The sequence below is a fragment of the Hippopotamus amphibius genome, chromosome 8 (genome assembly GCF_030028045.1).
Source record: "Hippopotamus amphibius kiboko isolate mHipAmp2 chromosome 8, mHipAmp2.hap2, whole genome shotgun sequence".
In the NCBI taxonomy this organism is placed as follows: Eukaryota; Metazoa; Chordata; class Mammalia; order Artiodactyla; family Hippopotamidae; genus Hippopotamus; species Hippopotamus amphibius.
The window spans coordinates 53,044,466-53,060,571 of record NC_080193.1 but is presented as its reverse complement, the minus strand read 5'-3'; the positions used below and the strand labels follow the sequence as shown (position 1 = coordinate 53,060,571).

The following is a 16,106-nucleotide window of genomic DNA, read 5'->3' as shown; positions in this document are numbered from 1 at the left end:
GCAATGGTAAATGGGAGAGTTTCCTTAATTTCTCTTTCTGCTCTTCCGTTGTTAGTGTATAGGAATGCAAGAGATTTCTGTGCATGAATTTTGTATCCTGCTACTTTACTAAATTCATCAATTAGTGCTAGCAGTTTCCTGGTAGAGTCTTTAGGGTTTTCTATATATAATATCATGTCATCTGCAAAGAGTGACAATTTTACTTCTTCTTTTCCAATTTGGATTCCTTTTATTTCTTTTTCTTCTCTGATTGCTGTGGCTAAAACTTCCAAAACTATGTTGAATAATAATGGTGAGAGTGGACACCCTTGTCTTGTTCCTGTTCTTAGAGGGAATGCTTTCAGTTTTTCCCCATTTCGAACGATGTTGGCTTTTAGTTTCTCATATATGGCTTTTATTATGTTGGGGTAATTTCCTTCTATGCCCATTTTCTGGAGAGCTTTTATCATAAATGGATGTTGAATTTTGTCAAAAGCTTTTTCTGCATCTATTGAGATGATCATATGGTTTTTATCCTTCAGTTTGTTGATATGATGTATCACGTTGATTGATTTGTATATATTGAAGAATCCTTGCATCCCAGGGATAAACCCCACTTGATCATGGTGTATGATTTTTTTAATGTGCTGTTGGATTCTGTTAGCTAGTATTTTGTTGAGGATTTCTGCATCTATATTCAGCAGTGATATTGGTCTGTAATTTACTTTTTTTGTGACATCTTTGCCTGGTTTTGGTATCAGGGTGATGGTGGCCTCGTAGAATGAGTTTGGGAGTGTTCCGCCTTCTGCAATATTTTGGAAGAGTTTGAGAAGGATAGGTGTTAGCTCTTCTCTAAATGTTTGATAGAATTCGCCCCTGAATTCGTCTGGTCCTGGGCTTATTGTGTTGGGAGGTTTTTAATCACTGCCTCAATTTCTGTACTTGTGATTGGTCTGTTCATAGTTTCTATTTCTTCCTGGTTCAGTCTTGGAAGATTGTATTTTTCTAAGAATGTATCCATTTCTTCCAGGTTATCCAATTTATTGGCATATAGTTGCTTGTAGTGGTCTTTCATGATCTTTTGTATTTCTGAGGTGTCCGTTATTACTTCTCCTTTTTCATTTCTAATTCTGTTGATTTGCATCTTCTCCCTTTTTTTCTTGATGAGTCTGGCTAATGGTTTATCAATTTTGTTAATCTTCTCAAAGAACCAGCTTTTAGTTTTATTTATTTTTGCTATGGCTTCCTTCCTTTCTTTTTCATTTATTTCTGATGTGATCTTTATGATTTCTTTCCTTCTGCTCACTTTGGGGTTTCTTTGTTCTTCTTTTCCTAATTGTTTTAGGTGTAAGGTAGGTTGTTTATTCGATAGTTTTCTTGTTTCTTAAGGTTGGACTGTATTGCTATAAACTTCCCTCTTAGAACTGCTTTTGCTGCATCCCATAGGTTTTGGGTTGTTGTGTTTTCATTGTCGTTTGTTTCTAGATATTTTTTATTTCCTCTTTGATTTCTTTAGTGATTTATTGGTTGTTTAATAGTGAATTGTTTAGCCTCCATGTGTTTGTATTTTTTGCAGTTTTTTTCCTGTAATTGATATCTAGTCTCATGGCATCGTGGTCTGAGAAGGTGCTTAATATGATTTCAATTTTCTTGAATTTGCTGAGGTTTGATTTGTGACCCAAGATGTGATCTATCCTGGAAAATGTTCTGTGTGCACTTGAGAAGAAAGTGTAGTCTGTCGTTTTTGGATGGAATATCCTATAAATATCAATTAAGTCGAGATGGTTTTTGGATGGAATATCCTATAAATATCAATTAAGTCGAGATGGTCTAATGTGTCATTTAAAGCTTGTGTGTCTTTATTTATTTTTTGTTTGGGTGATCTGTCCATTGATGTAAGTGGGGTGTTCAAGTCTCCCACTATTATTGTGTTCCTGTCGATGTCCCCTTTTATAGCTGTTAGCATTTGCCTTATGTATTGAGGTGATCCTATGTTGGGGGCATAGATATTTACCACTGTGATATGTTCTTCTTGAATGGATCCCTTGATCATTAGGTAGTGTCCTTCCTTGTCTCTTGTAATAGTCTTTACTTTCAAGTCTAATTTGTCTGATATGAGTATTGCTACTCCAGCTTTCTTTTGACTTCCATTTGCATGGAATATCTTTTTCCATCCCTTTCCTTTCAGTCTATATGTATCCCTTGGTCTGAAGTGGGTTTCTCGTAGGCAGCATATAGAAGGGTCTTGTTTTTGTATCCATTCAGCCAGCCTGTGTCTTTTGGTTGGAGCATTTAATCCATTTACATTTAAGGTGATTATTGACATGTGTGTTCCAATTACCATTTTCTTAGTTGTTTTGGGTTTGTATTTGTAGGTGTTTTCCTTTTCTTGTGTGTCCTACTTAGAGAAGTTCCTTTAGCACTTGTTGTAAGGCTGGTTTGGTGGTGCTGAATTCTCTTAACTTTTGCTTGTCTGGAAAGCTTTTGATTTCTCCCTCAAATCTGAATGAGATTCTTGCTGGGTAGAGTATTCTTGGCTGTAGGTTTCTCTCTTTCAGGACTTTCAGTATATCCTGCCATTCCCTTCTGGCCTGCAGAGTTTCTGTAGAAAGGTCAGCTGTTATCCTTATTGGCTTTCCCTTATATGTTATTTGTTGCTTTTCTCTTGCTGCTTTTAATATTTTTTCTTTGTGTTAAATTGTCATTAGTTTGATTAATATGTGCCTTGGTGTATTTCTCCTTGGGTTTATTCTGTATGGGACTCTCTGTGCTTCTTGGACTTGGTTCATTATTTCCTTTCCCATGTTGGGGAAGTTTTCCACTATAACCTCTTCAAATATTTTCTCAGACCCTTTCTTTTTTTCTTCTTCTTCTGGGATGCCTATAATTCGAATGTTGGTACGTTTAATATTATCACTGAGGTCTCTGAGACTGTCTTCTATTCCTTTTATTCTTTTTTCTTTTTCCTGCTCTGTGGCAGTTATTTCCCCCATTCTATCTTCCAACTCACTTATTCGTTCTTCTGCCTCGGTCATTCTGCTGGTTATAGCACCTAGAGTATTTTTAATTTCAGTTATTTTGTTATCCATTGCTGTTTGTTTTTCTGAGTTCTTATGAACTGTTTCTTGTACTTTCTCTATTTTGTTATCGAGATTTTGTATCATTTTTATTATCATTACTCTGAATTCTTTTTCAGGCATTTTTCCTAATTCCTCCTCATTTATTTGGTCTTGTGGGTTTTTTTCCTGCTCCTTTGCCTGCATGGTGTTTCTTTGTTTACTCATGGTTGTCCAGATTTTTGGGGTTGCTTGTCCTGGCGATAGAGGTGTTTATAGAAGACTATCCAAGCCTCAGACTAATGTCCAAGTGTTGGGTTAAAGAAATACTAAGTCTAGGAAACGTATACATGTATAAGACACACAATTACTGAATCCATTAGGACATAAGGCTCTGGAAAGACCTGACAGAACCCTAGTATGCTATCAGATATGCAGAGAGAGACCCAACAGAAATTGACAATTGAAACAGAACAAATCAGAAACAAAAGCAAAAGCAAACGAACAAACAAATAACACCTTACACATACAAACACTAATCCAGGGAGATTTTGTAAGCTAGGATCAAATATAAAAAAGAGCTAGAGTACCACCAGACAGAATGGAGATTCTCAGAATGAAATTAGACAATTGTACTAAGAACTAAGATAAAGACAGAAACCTAATATTAAATACCAAGGTGATGCGTCATCTGGAGAATAGAGCAAGGAGTCTGAGCAGAGCGATATTGTTGCTTATAAGTATGTTAAGATAAAATAAACTAAAAATAGATGGAAGAAAGGGGAACAGAAGAGCGTAGTGTGATTGGAAATATGCAAATAAAAAGAGAGGGATAGAAATGTATAAAAGATAGGGATGAAAGGAAAGTATGAGAGATATATTGTCTGTACTACCAAAAAGTTAGCGGTTATGTCGGGATCCTTGCGGTCCTTTCTGGTGTCCGAGGCCATCTGCTGGCATTCAGCTGACTCTCCGTGGGAATCATTGCATCCTTCGGTGCATTCCCAATGCATCTGTGAAGAGGGATGCATTCCACATCCCTCTACTTCGCCGCCATCTTTTTCTGTCTCAAATGTTAACATTTTGATGGTATTATTTTTGTTGCATATTATTACACTACATGTTAAAAATAATTGGCTTAAAAATTGTCTTAATTGAGGGTTGGTTAAATAAAACATATCCATATATTGGAATATCATGCAGTTATTTTAAAATCATGCATTGAGAGAATTTTCACTTAGGTTGGAAATTCTCAATTAGGATACAAAATCAACATGTATAATGGAATTCCAATGTCATTAATAGATAAAATATGCAGGTGTAGCAAATAAAAGTATAAATGAAATGTACTATTAACAGCAGTTACTCATCTTTGGGTGGCAGAATTATGGGTTATTTTTGTTTTCCTATTTATTTATTTACAGTTTTTTTCCTGTAATTGATTTCTAATCTTATAGCGTTGTGGTCAGAAAAGATGCTTGATACGATTTCAGTTTTCTTGAATTTACCAAGGCTTGATTTGTGACCCAAAATGTGATCTGTCCTGGAGAATGTTCCATGTTCACTTGAGAAGAACGTGTAATCTGCTGTTTTTAGATGTAATGTCCTATAGATATCTATTAAATCAGCTGATGTATTGTGTCATTTAAAGCTTGTGTTTTCTTATTAATTTTCTGTCTGGATGATCTGTCCATTGGTGTAAGTTGGGTGTTAAAGTCCCCCACTATGATTGTGTTACTGTCGATTTCCTCTTTCATAGTTGTTAGCATTTGCCTAATGTATTGAGGTGCTCCTATATTGGGTGCATATATATTTATAATTGTTATCTCTTCATCTTGGATTGATCCCTCGATCTTTATGTAGTGTCCTTTTTTGTCTCTTGTAACATTGTTTATTTTAAAGTCTATTTTATCTGATATGAGTATCGCTACTCCAGCTTTCTTTTGATTTCCATTAGCGTGGAATATCTTTTTCCATCCCCTCACTTTCAGTCTGTATGTGTCCCTAGGTCTGAAGTGGGTGTCTTGTAGACAGCATATATATGGGTCTTGTTTTTGTATCCATTCAGCCAGTCTGTGTCTTTTGGTTGGTGCATTTAGTCCATTTACATTCAAGGTAATTATCGATATGTATGTTCCTATCACCATTTTCTTAATTGTTCTCTTTCTGTTTTTGTAGGTCCTTTTCTTCTCTTATGTTTCCCACTTAGAGAAGTTCCTTTAGCATTTGTTGTAGGGCTGTTTTGGTGGTGCTGAATTCTCTTAGCTGTTGCTTGTCTGTAAAGCTTTTGATTTCTCCCTCGAATCTGAATGAGATCCTTGCTGGGTAGAGTATTCTTGATTGTAGGTTCTTCCCTTTCATCATTTTAAATATATCGTGCAGCTCCCTTCTGGCTTGCAGAATTTCTGCTGAGAAACCAGCTGTTACCCTTATGGGAGTTCCCTTGTATGTTATTTGTCGTTTTTCCCTTGTTGCTTTTAATAACTTTTCTCTGTCTTTAATTTTTGTCAGTTTGCCTACTGTATGTCTTGGCGTGTTTCTCCTTGGGTTTATCCTGCCTAGGACTCTCTGCACTTCCTGGACTCGGGTAGCTATTTCCTTTCCCATGTTAGGGAAGTTTTCAACTATAATTTCTTCCAATATTTTTTCAGGTCCTTTCTCTCTCTCTCCTCCTTCTGGCACCCCTATAATGCGAATGTTGGTGTGTTTAACATTGTCCCAGAGGTCTCTTAGGCTGTCTTCAGTTCTTTTCATTCTTTTTTCTTTATTCTTTTCCACATCAGTGATTATCACCATTCTGTCTTCCAGGTCACTTATTTGCCCTTCTGCCTCAGTTAATCTGCTATTGGTTCCTTGTAGTATATTTTTCATTTCGGTTATTGTGTTTCATATCTCTGTTTGTTTGTTCTTTAATTCTTCTAGGTCTTTGGTAAACTTTTCTTGCAACTTTTCGATCTTTGCATCCAGTTGTTTTTCAAAGTCCTGGATCATCTTCACCATCATTATTCTGAATTCTTTTTCCGGAAGAGTGCCTATCTCCTCTTCATTTAGTTGTTTTTCTGGTGTTTTATCTTGTCCCTTCATCTGGTACAAAGTCTTCTGCCTTTTCATTTTCTCTGTCTTTCTGTGGCTGTGATTTTCAGTTCCACGAGATGAAACAGTGCTGATACTGCTTGATTCTGTTGTCTGCCCTCTTGTGGAGGAAGCTGTCTAGGAGGCTCGTGGGTGCTTCCTGATGGGAGGGACTGATGGTGGGTTGGGCTGGGTGGGTGGAGCTCAGTAAAACTTTAATCTGATTTGGTGGGTGGAGCTCAGTGACACTTTAATCTGCTTGTCTGCCAATGGGTGGGGCTGTGTTCCACCCTGGTGGTCGTTTGGCTTGAGGTGACCCATCACTGGAGCCTACAGGCTCTTTGGTGGAGCTAATGGTGGACTCTGGAAGGGCTCATGCCAATGAGCACCTCTCAGAACCCCTGCTGCCAGTACCCCTGTCTCTTCTGTGAGCCACGGCTGCCCCCTACCTGTGCAGGCAACCGTCCAACACCAGCAGGTAGTTCTGGTTCAGTCTCCTGTGGGGTCACTGCTCCTTCCCCCTGGGTCCTGGTGAGCACAATTTTTTGTGTGCCCTCCAAGAGTGGAGTCTCCATTTCCCCCAGTCCTGTGGAGGTCCTGCAGTCAAATCCCACTGGCTTTCAACGTCTGATTCTCTGGGGATTCCTCCTCCCATTGCTGGACCCCCAGGCTGGGAAGCCTGGCGTGGGGCTCAGAACCCTCAGGACTTCTGCCATATAACTGTTGTCCAGCTTGTGAGTCACCTACCCAGCATTTATGGGATTTGATTTTAACACAGTTGCGCCCCTCCTACTGTCTCATTGCGGCTTCTCCTTTGTCTCTGGATGTGGGGTGGTTTTTTTTGGTGAGTTCCAGTATCTTTCTGTCGATGGTTGTTCAGCAGTCAGTTGTAATTCCAGTGCTCTTGCAAGAGGGAGTGAGCGCACGTCCTCCTATTCCGCCATCTTGATCACAGCCTTCCCTATTTATTTATTTATTTAAAGTATAGTTGATTTACAATATTCTGTTAGTTTCAGGTGTACAGCATAGTGATTTGGTTTATTTGTTTTTTTGCAGATTATATTCCATTGTAGGTTATTATAAGATGTTGGGTGTAATTCCCTGTGCTATACAGTAAATCTTTGTTGCTTATTTATTTTACATATAGTTGTTTTCCTCTTTAAACTTTTCTGTATTTTTCAGTTTCTTCCAAATTACTTCATAATTTTGAAAAATGATAAGAATTTTTTTTCCAGAGCAAAAGTAAATACTTTGGGGCATGTCATTAACCTGATTCTTTTGCACAGTGGCTGTGATGAGCGTAATGTTTTGGCTCCCAAGTGAAATTTTCTTTTTCCAGTTTACATAACCTCTTTATTTAAAATTTTTTTTAATCTTTGTTTTATATTGGAGCACAGTTGATTAACAATGTTGTGTTAGCTTCAGAGATACAGCAAAGTGATTCAGTTATACATGCACATGTATCTTTTCTTTTTCAAATTCTTTTCCCATTTAGATTATTAAAGAATATTGAGCAGAGTTCCCTGTGCTATATAGTAGGTCCTTGTTGGTTATCCATTTTATTTAAAGTGAAACTTTAAAAGGCCTCAGTGACAGGGCAAGAATAAAGATGCAGGTGTAGAGAACAGACTTGAGGACATGGGACAAGGGGGCAATGGGGTAGCCCGGACGAAGTGAGAGAGAAGCATTGACATATGTACACTACCAAATGTAAAATGGGAAGCTGCTGCATAACACAGGGAGATCAACTCAATGATGGATGATGATGTAGAGGGCTGGGATAGGGAAGGTGGGAGGGAGTCCGTGAGGGAGGGGATATGGAGATATATGTATGGATACAGCTGATTCACTTTGTTGTACAGCAAAGACTGACACAACAGTGTAAAGCAATTATATTCCAATAAAGAGCTTAAAAAAAAAAGGAGTGCAAGGGAGCTAGAAAGAAGAGAGATTTCACTGAGTTAACTCAGGGCTAGCCTGGGAAGCATTTCCACATGTCCCTCTTCTAGTAGGATGGTCCTCTCATTTGGGGGAGCTCTTTCCACATTCCCTCCTAACTCTAGCATGTCATCAGGCATTTCTCCTGCCCAGGGACACCCAGCTCAGTGCCCAGCCATGCTCCGTGTTAGCTGAGCAAGTGCCGTGTACTCACCATGAATACCGGAAAGAGTTCCCTCGCGCTCAGGTTCCATTCATTGACATGTGAGCCTATCTGAACCCCCGGAAAGCCGAGCTCCTTCACACAGCGCTCCATCTCCTTGATCGCCAGCTCGGGAGCCTGCATGGGCAGCGTCCCCAAACCCACAAACCTTCTGGGGTGGCTTGCAACGGTGGCAGCTAGGTCGTTGTTTAGAAGCTGGCACAGCTCTAAAGCGTCCTGAGGTTTGGCCTGGTGGAGACAGGTAAGGGAAAGCACATGTTTCAAAACCTACTTCTTTAGATATTTACTCTGATCAGCACCTCTGGGCTTAGTCATTTGTCACTCTTGGGGCTTTACCCCTCAGAAAGCTGAAGCACAGTCTGAGGTGAGCACTTAGCCACAGGGGACCCAGAAGCCAGTCATTGCCAAGGCAGAGGAAACTGCTAGCATATTACTGATTAATGAGAAAAACTGGGAATCAGAAGGGCCTGGAATCCCACACTAGACATGGAATGAGGATGGGTCACCCCACCAACTGCAGGCAGGAGCCTACGGGGCTGCACATCTAGGCACCCTGGGCTCCCCCCACACAGGAGCTGGGCCTGGAGAATGACAGATATCAGGGCACCTCCTTGTCATGCCTCCTCATGGGATGCCGGGCTGTTCACAGACCTCTCCTGTCCCTGTCTGTCCTTCTCCCTGTCCTTCCTGTTGGCAGTGACACTCAGAGTTACCTTAGCAAGATGCTGTTGCAGACAAAATTTGCTTTCTATTCCCCTAACTCTCCCTCCTTTATTGCTATCTTTCCTTTCAACATCATCCCACCCCACTGCTAAGAATTTGGTACTCTCTTGCAATCCCAGCTGTCCAGTCAGAATAGCACCCAGTCTGGTAAATTAGGTACTTTGAGGTCTTAGGGTATTTTTCTTTTAAATGGTGAATCTCATCACAGGAATAGATAAGGATTGAATCACTAATACTAGAATTATAAGCACAGGTAGAGGAAATATGTGTGATCAGGTGGTATTTCCATTGCTCCTTAAATCACAACGTATGTGAATATTTATTTGGTTGAGCGGGTACTTAGTGCACTCCAACTATGTACAGAAATGTCCTTCACAGGCTTGCCATCATGCCTGAAACTTTTAGACTCAAGACTGAATCACTTGGGGAAAGGCATTCAACTCTAGGAATCCTGTCTTGAATTGTATATTCCATGGGAGAGATAACATAATAAGCCATTATGATCACTTCTATCACCTTATGGTCATTATCACTTTAGAATAAACTGGTTTGTCAATAACTGAGCCAGGCATGGCAGGAATGAGTCAGCAGACAGGTCAATTCTGATGGAGATTAAGGCTGGGTCTAGAACTGTGCTGTCCAGTGGAAATACAATTTGAGTCACATAGCAGCCTGCAACCATTGGCTGCCATATTGGACCATGCAGGTCTAGAGCAAGGACATGGCTAGGAAGACAGGCCTGGGAGGGGACAGTGCAATGTGAGAAGCTGAGGGGCCCCCTCTGATCTCTAAAGGGGAAGAGAGTTGGGTGGGCAGTGGTGAGACTTGAGGCATCTGTCTACTTGCTAGGGAGCTGAACGTGAGCCTTTACCCACCAAGGAGACGGATTGAGGTTTCACACTCACCCAGTAGTTAAACATGACAGGAACGGTGGAAAGGGCTTGCACGGTCACTCCTAGACACAGACAGAAAGGCAAAGTTAATGAGAAGAATGGCCTGGGCACTTCTGCATTTCCCGGGGCCAAGGAGCCCATCAAGTCTCTGTCCCACCTTCCTTCTGCTCTCACCTCCCTCACTGCTCCTCCCTGTCCCCCTTTTCGCAGGGTCTCTGTCCCAGGCTTCCCTCATCTCCCAGCCTCAGTTCTAAGGGGAGGAATAAAGGCTGGACAAAAGTGAGCTCATTCAAGAAAATCTAAAAAACCCATTTTTCAAAGGTTATTTCAACCCTCCTTCCTGTGAAGTTTCATGTAAGCAAGACATTTTCCCCATCAATTTTTTTAGGGCTTTTCATCGTAGGTCATGCATGACAAAGTGTATTTCCCAGCCACCTTCGTGGCTCCTTTAATTCATCTCCTAAGTGAGCCTTGGGTGGAGTCCCACCGTCTGGAATGCCTGGAATGAGACCCTGAGCGTGACTTCAGAATTCAGTGTTCAGGATGGCTAGACTTTCTTATCTTCACACTCCTGGAGCTGGGTTATCAGGAGAGGTGCTGCCAAGAACAAGGATGGCCCTTCTTTCTCTCATACCCACATCCAATCCAACAGCAAGTCCTGTTAGCTCTACTCCAGTTCCTTTCATGCACTTACCTCTCCCCATCCCCTGGCACGGCCTGGTCCAAGCCACCAGTGTTTCCTATGTGGACCACTGCAGAAGCCTCCAAGCTGGTCTCCTACCACTTTTTTTTTTTAAGATTTTTTTTGATGTGGACCATTTTTAAATTCTTTATTGAATTTGTTACAATATTGCTTCTGTTTTTCGTTTTGGTTTTTTGGCCACAAGGTTTGTGGGATCTTAGCTCCCTGACCAGGGATCAAACCCATACCCCCTCCATTGGAAGGAGAAGTCTTAACTACTGGATCACCATGGATGTCCCTCCTACCACCATTCTTCTCCTCTTGCAGTCTGTTCTCCACTTGGAAGCCAGAGTAAGGGTTAAAACTTAGATCAAGTCACTCCCTTGCTCAAAAATTCCAAGCACTTTTCATCCCCTTTAGAGAAAAATCCAGACTTGAACATGGTCTATAACACTCCACACAGTCTCTCCCAGGGCTTACACTGAGCTTCACTGGCCTCCTGCCTGTTCTTTGGAGCTGTTTTCTGCCCCAGGACCTTTGCATTGCTGTTTCTTTCTGCCTGGAATGCTCTTCTTTTGGCTCATCACTGGATGAATTCCTTTTCACCCCAAGGTCTCCATTCAAACATCAGATCCTAGGAGAGGCCTTCCCCAACTCCATTCACTCTGTATCCCATTGTTCTGAGAGGCCTTCCCCAACTCCATCCACTGTGGATTCCATTGTTTGTTACTTTCCTTTTCTGTATCAGAACAGTCTGCATGACTGGTTAGTTGTTTATCCTGTGCCTTTCCCTACTTGATTGTAAACGCCACGTGAGCCTGTGTGTCCATGTCCTATCCCTAGTGTCCAGTGCAGTGCCTGGCATGCTGAACATATCAATATATGAATAAATAAATCATTGTTTAGTGAGGACTAGACACCACAGCTTTTGATTAGAGAGCGTTGTTAAACATTATCACAGATATGATTTTTGTTCGTTGATTGGTATACAATGGATAAATGCCTTTCGGTTGTAAAATCTTTACATGTACACAAATGCTTTTGCTTACATTACTCTATTTAATTTCTCCATTTATAGATTAGATCTAAGGTCACATGGCCTGCAAGTGGTGGGTTGAGGCTCCTGTCCAGCCATGTACCTTCCCTATACCCCAGTGGCCATCACTTGTCACCACATTTTATGTTAACATAGTAAATTGCATTATTTTTGTGTTGGTTGATTTGGATACATGTTCTTTGGTTTCTGGGAATCGAGGGGGGGAAAAACAAGTCTAATCCAATTAGAGCTGATATTTTTTAAAAAGCTGGTGTTTAACAGTTTAGCATAGCATAATGTTCCCCAAACTTACGTGTTGAGTAAAATGCGCAGGGGCTGGGGGTGGAGGGAAGAGAACATTGTAAAAACAAATTCCTAGGCCCTCCTTTGGAAACTCTGACTCAGTGGGTGGGGCCTGAAATTTTTTTTTTAATAAACACCCCAGGCAATTCTTATCCTGAGGGAGGTTTGGGAGAAGCTCCCTTGGAAGAGTGATGGAATGAGAGAGACAGCTCTAGGTACAATCCCAGCTCTGCCATTTACTGCTGTGTGATCTCGAGCAAATCCCTTCACCTCCTTGCACCCCTTAGGTAGCAATAGGTACAACAATGCCTGCCACATAGAGATGCGATGAAGTAACCCAGGGGCTGCCAATTACATTTTTCTCCCTGTGAAGATGGCATGGCTTGCTGGAATCTTCTGTGTTGTGCCTTTGCCATTTTATTTTCTTACCTCTGCAGAGGCGGTAGGATACACTTGCTAAGCCCTTGGGGCCAGACCGCCTTGGTTCAAATCCCTGTTTTGCCCCCTACAAGTTGTATAATCTTGGGCAAATTGCTTAACCTCTGTTCCTCAGTTTCTTCATCTGTAGAATGGGCATAATAAGAGATGCCACCTCCTATGGTTGTTATAGGAACTAATACATGTCAGGTGCTGAGAACAGTGCCTGACACAAAGTAAAGGCACAGCAAGGGTTAGCCCTGACTGTTCTCTCAAGAATAGCCATGGAATGAAGCACACAACAAAAACCGTAGGAGACCCTCTTCATCTAAACTGCAATCGTGAGCAATGGTTCTGATACCAGTCATCTGAGTCTCCTTTTCACTAGTTTTCTCCTTCAGAGGTGGGAGCTGCTCGTGCTTCACATTTAGAGCTAAACCTTGGTCTTTGCTGTTGTCTGGGAAGCATGCTCTCTCTCCAGTACCCCTCCCAGCCCTGTTCTAGAATGTTCTATGGACATGATTGTTCTATGGAATGATCCACAGAGGTGCTTCAGGCGTTCTGCAAAGTTCAATTTGAATGCAGTTTAGGTATACTTCTAATTATTTAAAAAGTTATAAAGCAGTATCTGGGCTAGAAAATCTAAACTCAAATTCGAACATGCCAGAAACCACCTCCTCCTTGGGGGCCGAGAGGTCAACTCGATTCCAACGACCTTGGAATAAAATGCCATCTCTGTGTGTATACTTGAACTTCTTATACATTTGTCTTTGGTTAAGAAGGTGGTAGTTCTAAGAGGCTCTTTCATTTGTGCGTATGAATTGTTTTGTTTTCTGGATTAAATCTAGACCACTGACGTCAAAATTTAGGCCTGACAGTGTTGTCATGGGGAGTTCCCCTCCCAGACCCTGGGCAGAGCCCACGCGAGCCCAAAGGCTGGATTCTCTTGTTGGAACACGCTCTCCTCGGTGGCACAGCCAACCAGGTAGTGACAAGTGAAAGCACAACGTGGCTGTCATACCATGTTTTAGATAGTCTTTTAAATGCTTTTAAATTCTGGGGACTTGTTTGATTTTTAAATGTAGGATGTGCAAGCAGTTCTTAGAAATTGTTAGTGATTCAGCTTTTAAACAAAAATCTCCCAACTCTCTTCTTTCAAATTTCTCGATTGATTTTGTTGTAGAGTATTCTGAGATTACATGATTAAGGTTTTTTTGTGAACTGCTTCTGTTTCCACCCCTTATGTGTCAATGGGGATGTTCTGTGAACTGTGCACCGAAATAAACTACAGAAAGAAATCAGATCCTGAATCTGACTAAGCAGGCAGTTGGTATTCTTAATCTGAGAATTCTAATTTTTACTGCTTTAATTGCCTGTATGATAAGTAAATACTATGCATTTGAACTTGTTTTTTAAAAATAATAAAATGCCACTTTTATCTTTTTGATAATATAGCATTCTACTTTAAAACAGGGTATACCTAATTTCAAAAAATTTTAAATCCACACTCTAAAAACATCACAGTAGAAGGTGCCATCCCTTTCCCACTGAAGCTGGAACAGCCTGGCCTGGTGGGAAAAAGGGGATCAGAAGTTGTCATCACATAAATCATGTACAGTAGTCAACAGACTTTAGGAACAGACATGCATCTTACTCAGATGCAAACACTAGTAGCGTTTCTCATGGTAAGTACCTGTTTGGTCCATTTCTCTAAGACGGACTTCTGGATCCCAGCAGTTTTCTTGAACCACTCTGAAGACCTTCCCATCTTTCAGCATCTTAGCTTCTCCCTAGGGCAGAAAACTCACATCAGCGAAAGGTGACCTAAGCTTACTTAGATTAATCCTTCCTTGTATGCTTTGGAATGTGGTTCTCCTGTAACCTTTTTAGGGGTTTTTATTTAATCCTTGAAGAAGTAGAAATCTGTTTATTTAATAGAACTCAACTTTTTGTCCTCATGGCTTAATATTGGCTTGGATTTGGAGTGGCGTGCTCTGTGGGTGTCAGTGGCTGGCAGAGAGAACAAGGTCAAGGTCATGGCCTTTTGAGACTGCATGACTGAGGATGACTTGTCACTTTGCCAACCTGAATCACTGGCTACTAGATGCACGAGGATGGGCAAGTGCCTGGAAAACTCTAGATTTATAACATTTTAGAATTGGAATGGACCTTTGAGATAAACCATCTAGTCCAACGCTTTTGTCTTTTAGAGAAGCAAGAGATGGATAGTGAGAGTAAATAATTTGTCTAGCAGAGCAGGGTTCACTGATGTCAACACCTGCAGGAGGAGGCAGGCCATGCAGTGAATCAGTCTTGCAGCACATATGAAATTTGGTGCTGAGCTGCTACTTCTACCAGGCATTGTGCCTGCCTTGTATACTACCTTTTAATACTTAGTGTGGCGGGGGGGCGGGGGGGGGGCACAACTAAATGGCTGTATGAAGCATGGCAGCGGGCTCTAAATTGGGCCTCCTGTTGCTGATCCTTAAAGAAAGGGGAAAAGTTCTGATCCAGGTCCCTAAAATCAGACTGCTAAGGTTCAGATCCCTATTCCGCCTCTTGCTGTGTGGCCAGACAACATCTCTGAGCCTCTGTTTGCTCATCTTTTTTTTCTATTTATAAAACAAATATTTATTTAGCACTTAAGGTGGGCAAGATACTTTCTCTGACTGATGTAGAACTTTAAGGATATATAGTTGAAGAAAAAAGACAAGTTAGTAATCTACCACAAAAAAATTAGGTCATAAGCATGGAGGTTGGGAAGACTGTGAGAAAAGGAAGAAATTAAGGCACAGATTCCCATCCATGGAGACAAAGAACAGAGTACTTGAGTTGGCTGAGCAGAGGTTCTATAAGCCAAAGGTTATTATTGTTATTTTTTGTAGATATTAGTATTTTATTATTATTATTTAAAAATGTATTTTATTGATATGTAGTTTTTGTTTGTTTTCTGGCTGCACCACACTACATGTGAGATCTTAGTTCCCCGACTAGGGATTGAACCCATGCCCCTTGCACTGGAAGCATGGAGTCTTAACCACTAGACCTCCAGGGAAGTTCCCTATTGATGTATAGTTGATTTACAATGTTATGTTAATCTCTACTGTACAGCAAAGTGACTCAGGTATACCTTTATATACATTCTTTTTCATATTCTTTTCCATTATGGTTTATCACAGGCTATTGAATGTAGTTCCCTGTGCTGCAAAGTAGGACCTTGTTGTTTATCCATCCTATATGTAATAGTTTGCATCTAGTAATTCCCAAACTCCCAATCCATCCTTCTCCCACCCCTCCCCCCTTGGCAACCACAGGTCTGTTCTCTCTGTGTGTCTGTTTCTATTTCATAGACAAGTTCATTTCTGTCATATTTTAGATTCCACATGTAAGTGATACCATATGATATTCGTCTTTCTCTGTCTGACTTACTTCACTTAGTATGATAATCTGTAGGTCCATCCATGTTGCTGCAAAATGGCATTATTTCGTTCAGAGGTTATTATTATTATGCTCTGCAGTGATGTTGAATTTGGAACATCTGCATATCTTTCTCTCTCTTGTTATTTAAACTTGAAGTATGTATGCTAGACTCTTGGATCTCCTGGAGGATTTGACATAACCAGGGCACAGCCTTCTTTACTTGACCAGGCCTGGTTGGAGCGACAGGTCAGCTGTTGCTTTAGGCAGGAAAGTAGATTCTTGGTTCTTCAGTTACTCTGCCTTCATTGCAGCCTCTTCAGCTCCATGAGGAGGTGTTGCTTCCAGCTTATCACCTAGCATACAA

General features: G+C 41.0%; 1 protein-coding gene across 5 annotated transcripts in view; it reads right to left on the bottom strand.

Annotated features, from left to right (window-relative positions):
* Window positions 1-16,106, bottom strand: part of ACMSD (aminocarboxymuconate semialdehyde decarboxylase) — an 87,973-nt gene that overhangs the window by 54,566 nt on the left and 17,301 nt on the right. For 4 of the 5 annotated variants that reach the window (XM_057744316.1, XM_057744319.1, XM_057744318.1 and 1 more), the window contains 3 exons: window positions 14,016-14,112; window positions 9,897-9,946; window positions 8,260-8,496 (listed from right to left, as the gene is read on the bottom strand). In XM_057744316.1, coding sequence (XP_057600299.1) covers window positions 8,260-8,496; window positions 9,897-9,946; window positions 14,016-14,112 — 384 coding nt within the window. Of the gene's footprint in view, window positions 1-8,259; window positions 8,497-9,896; window positions 9,947-14,015; window positions 14,113-16,106 lie in introns of those variants that run through there. The other variant, XM_057744321.1, reaches the window with a different exon arrangement.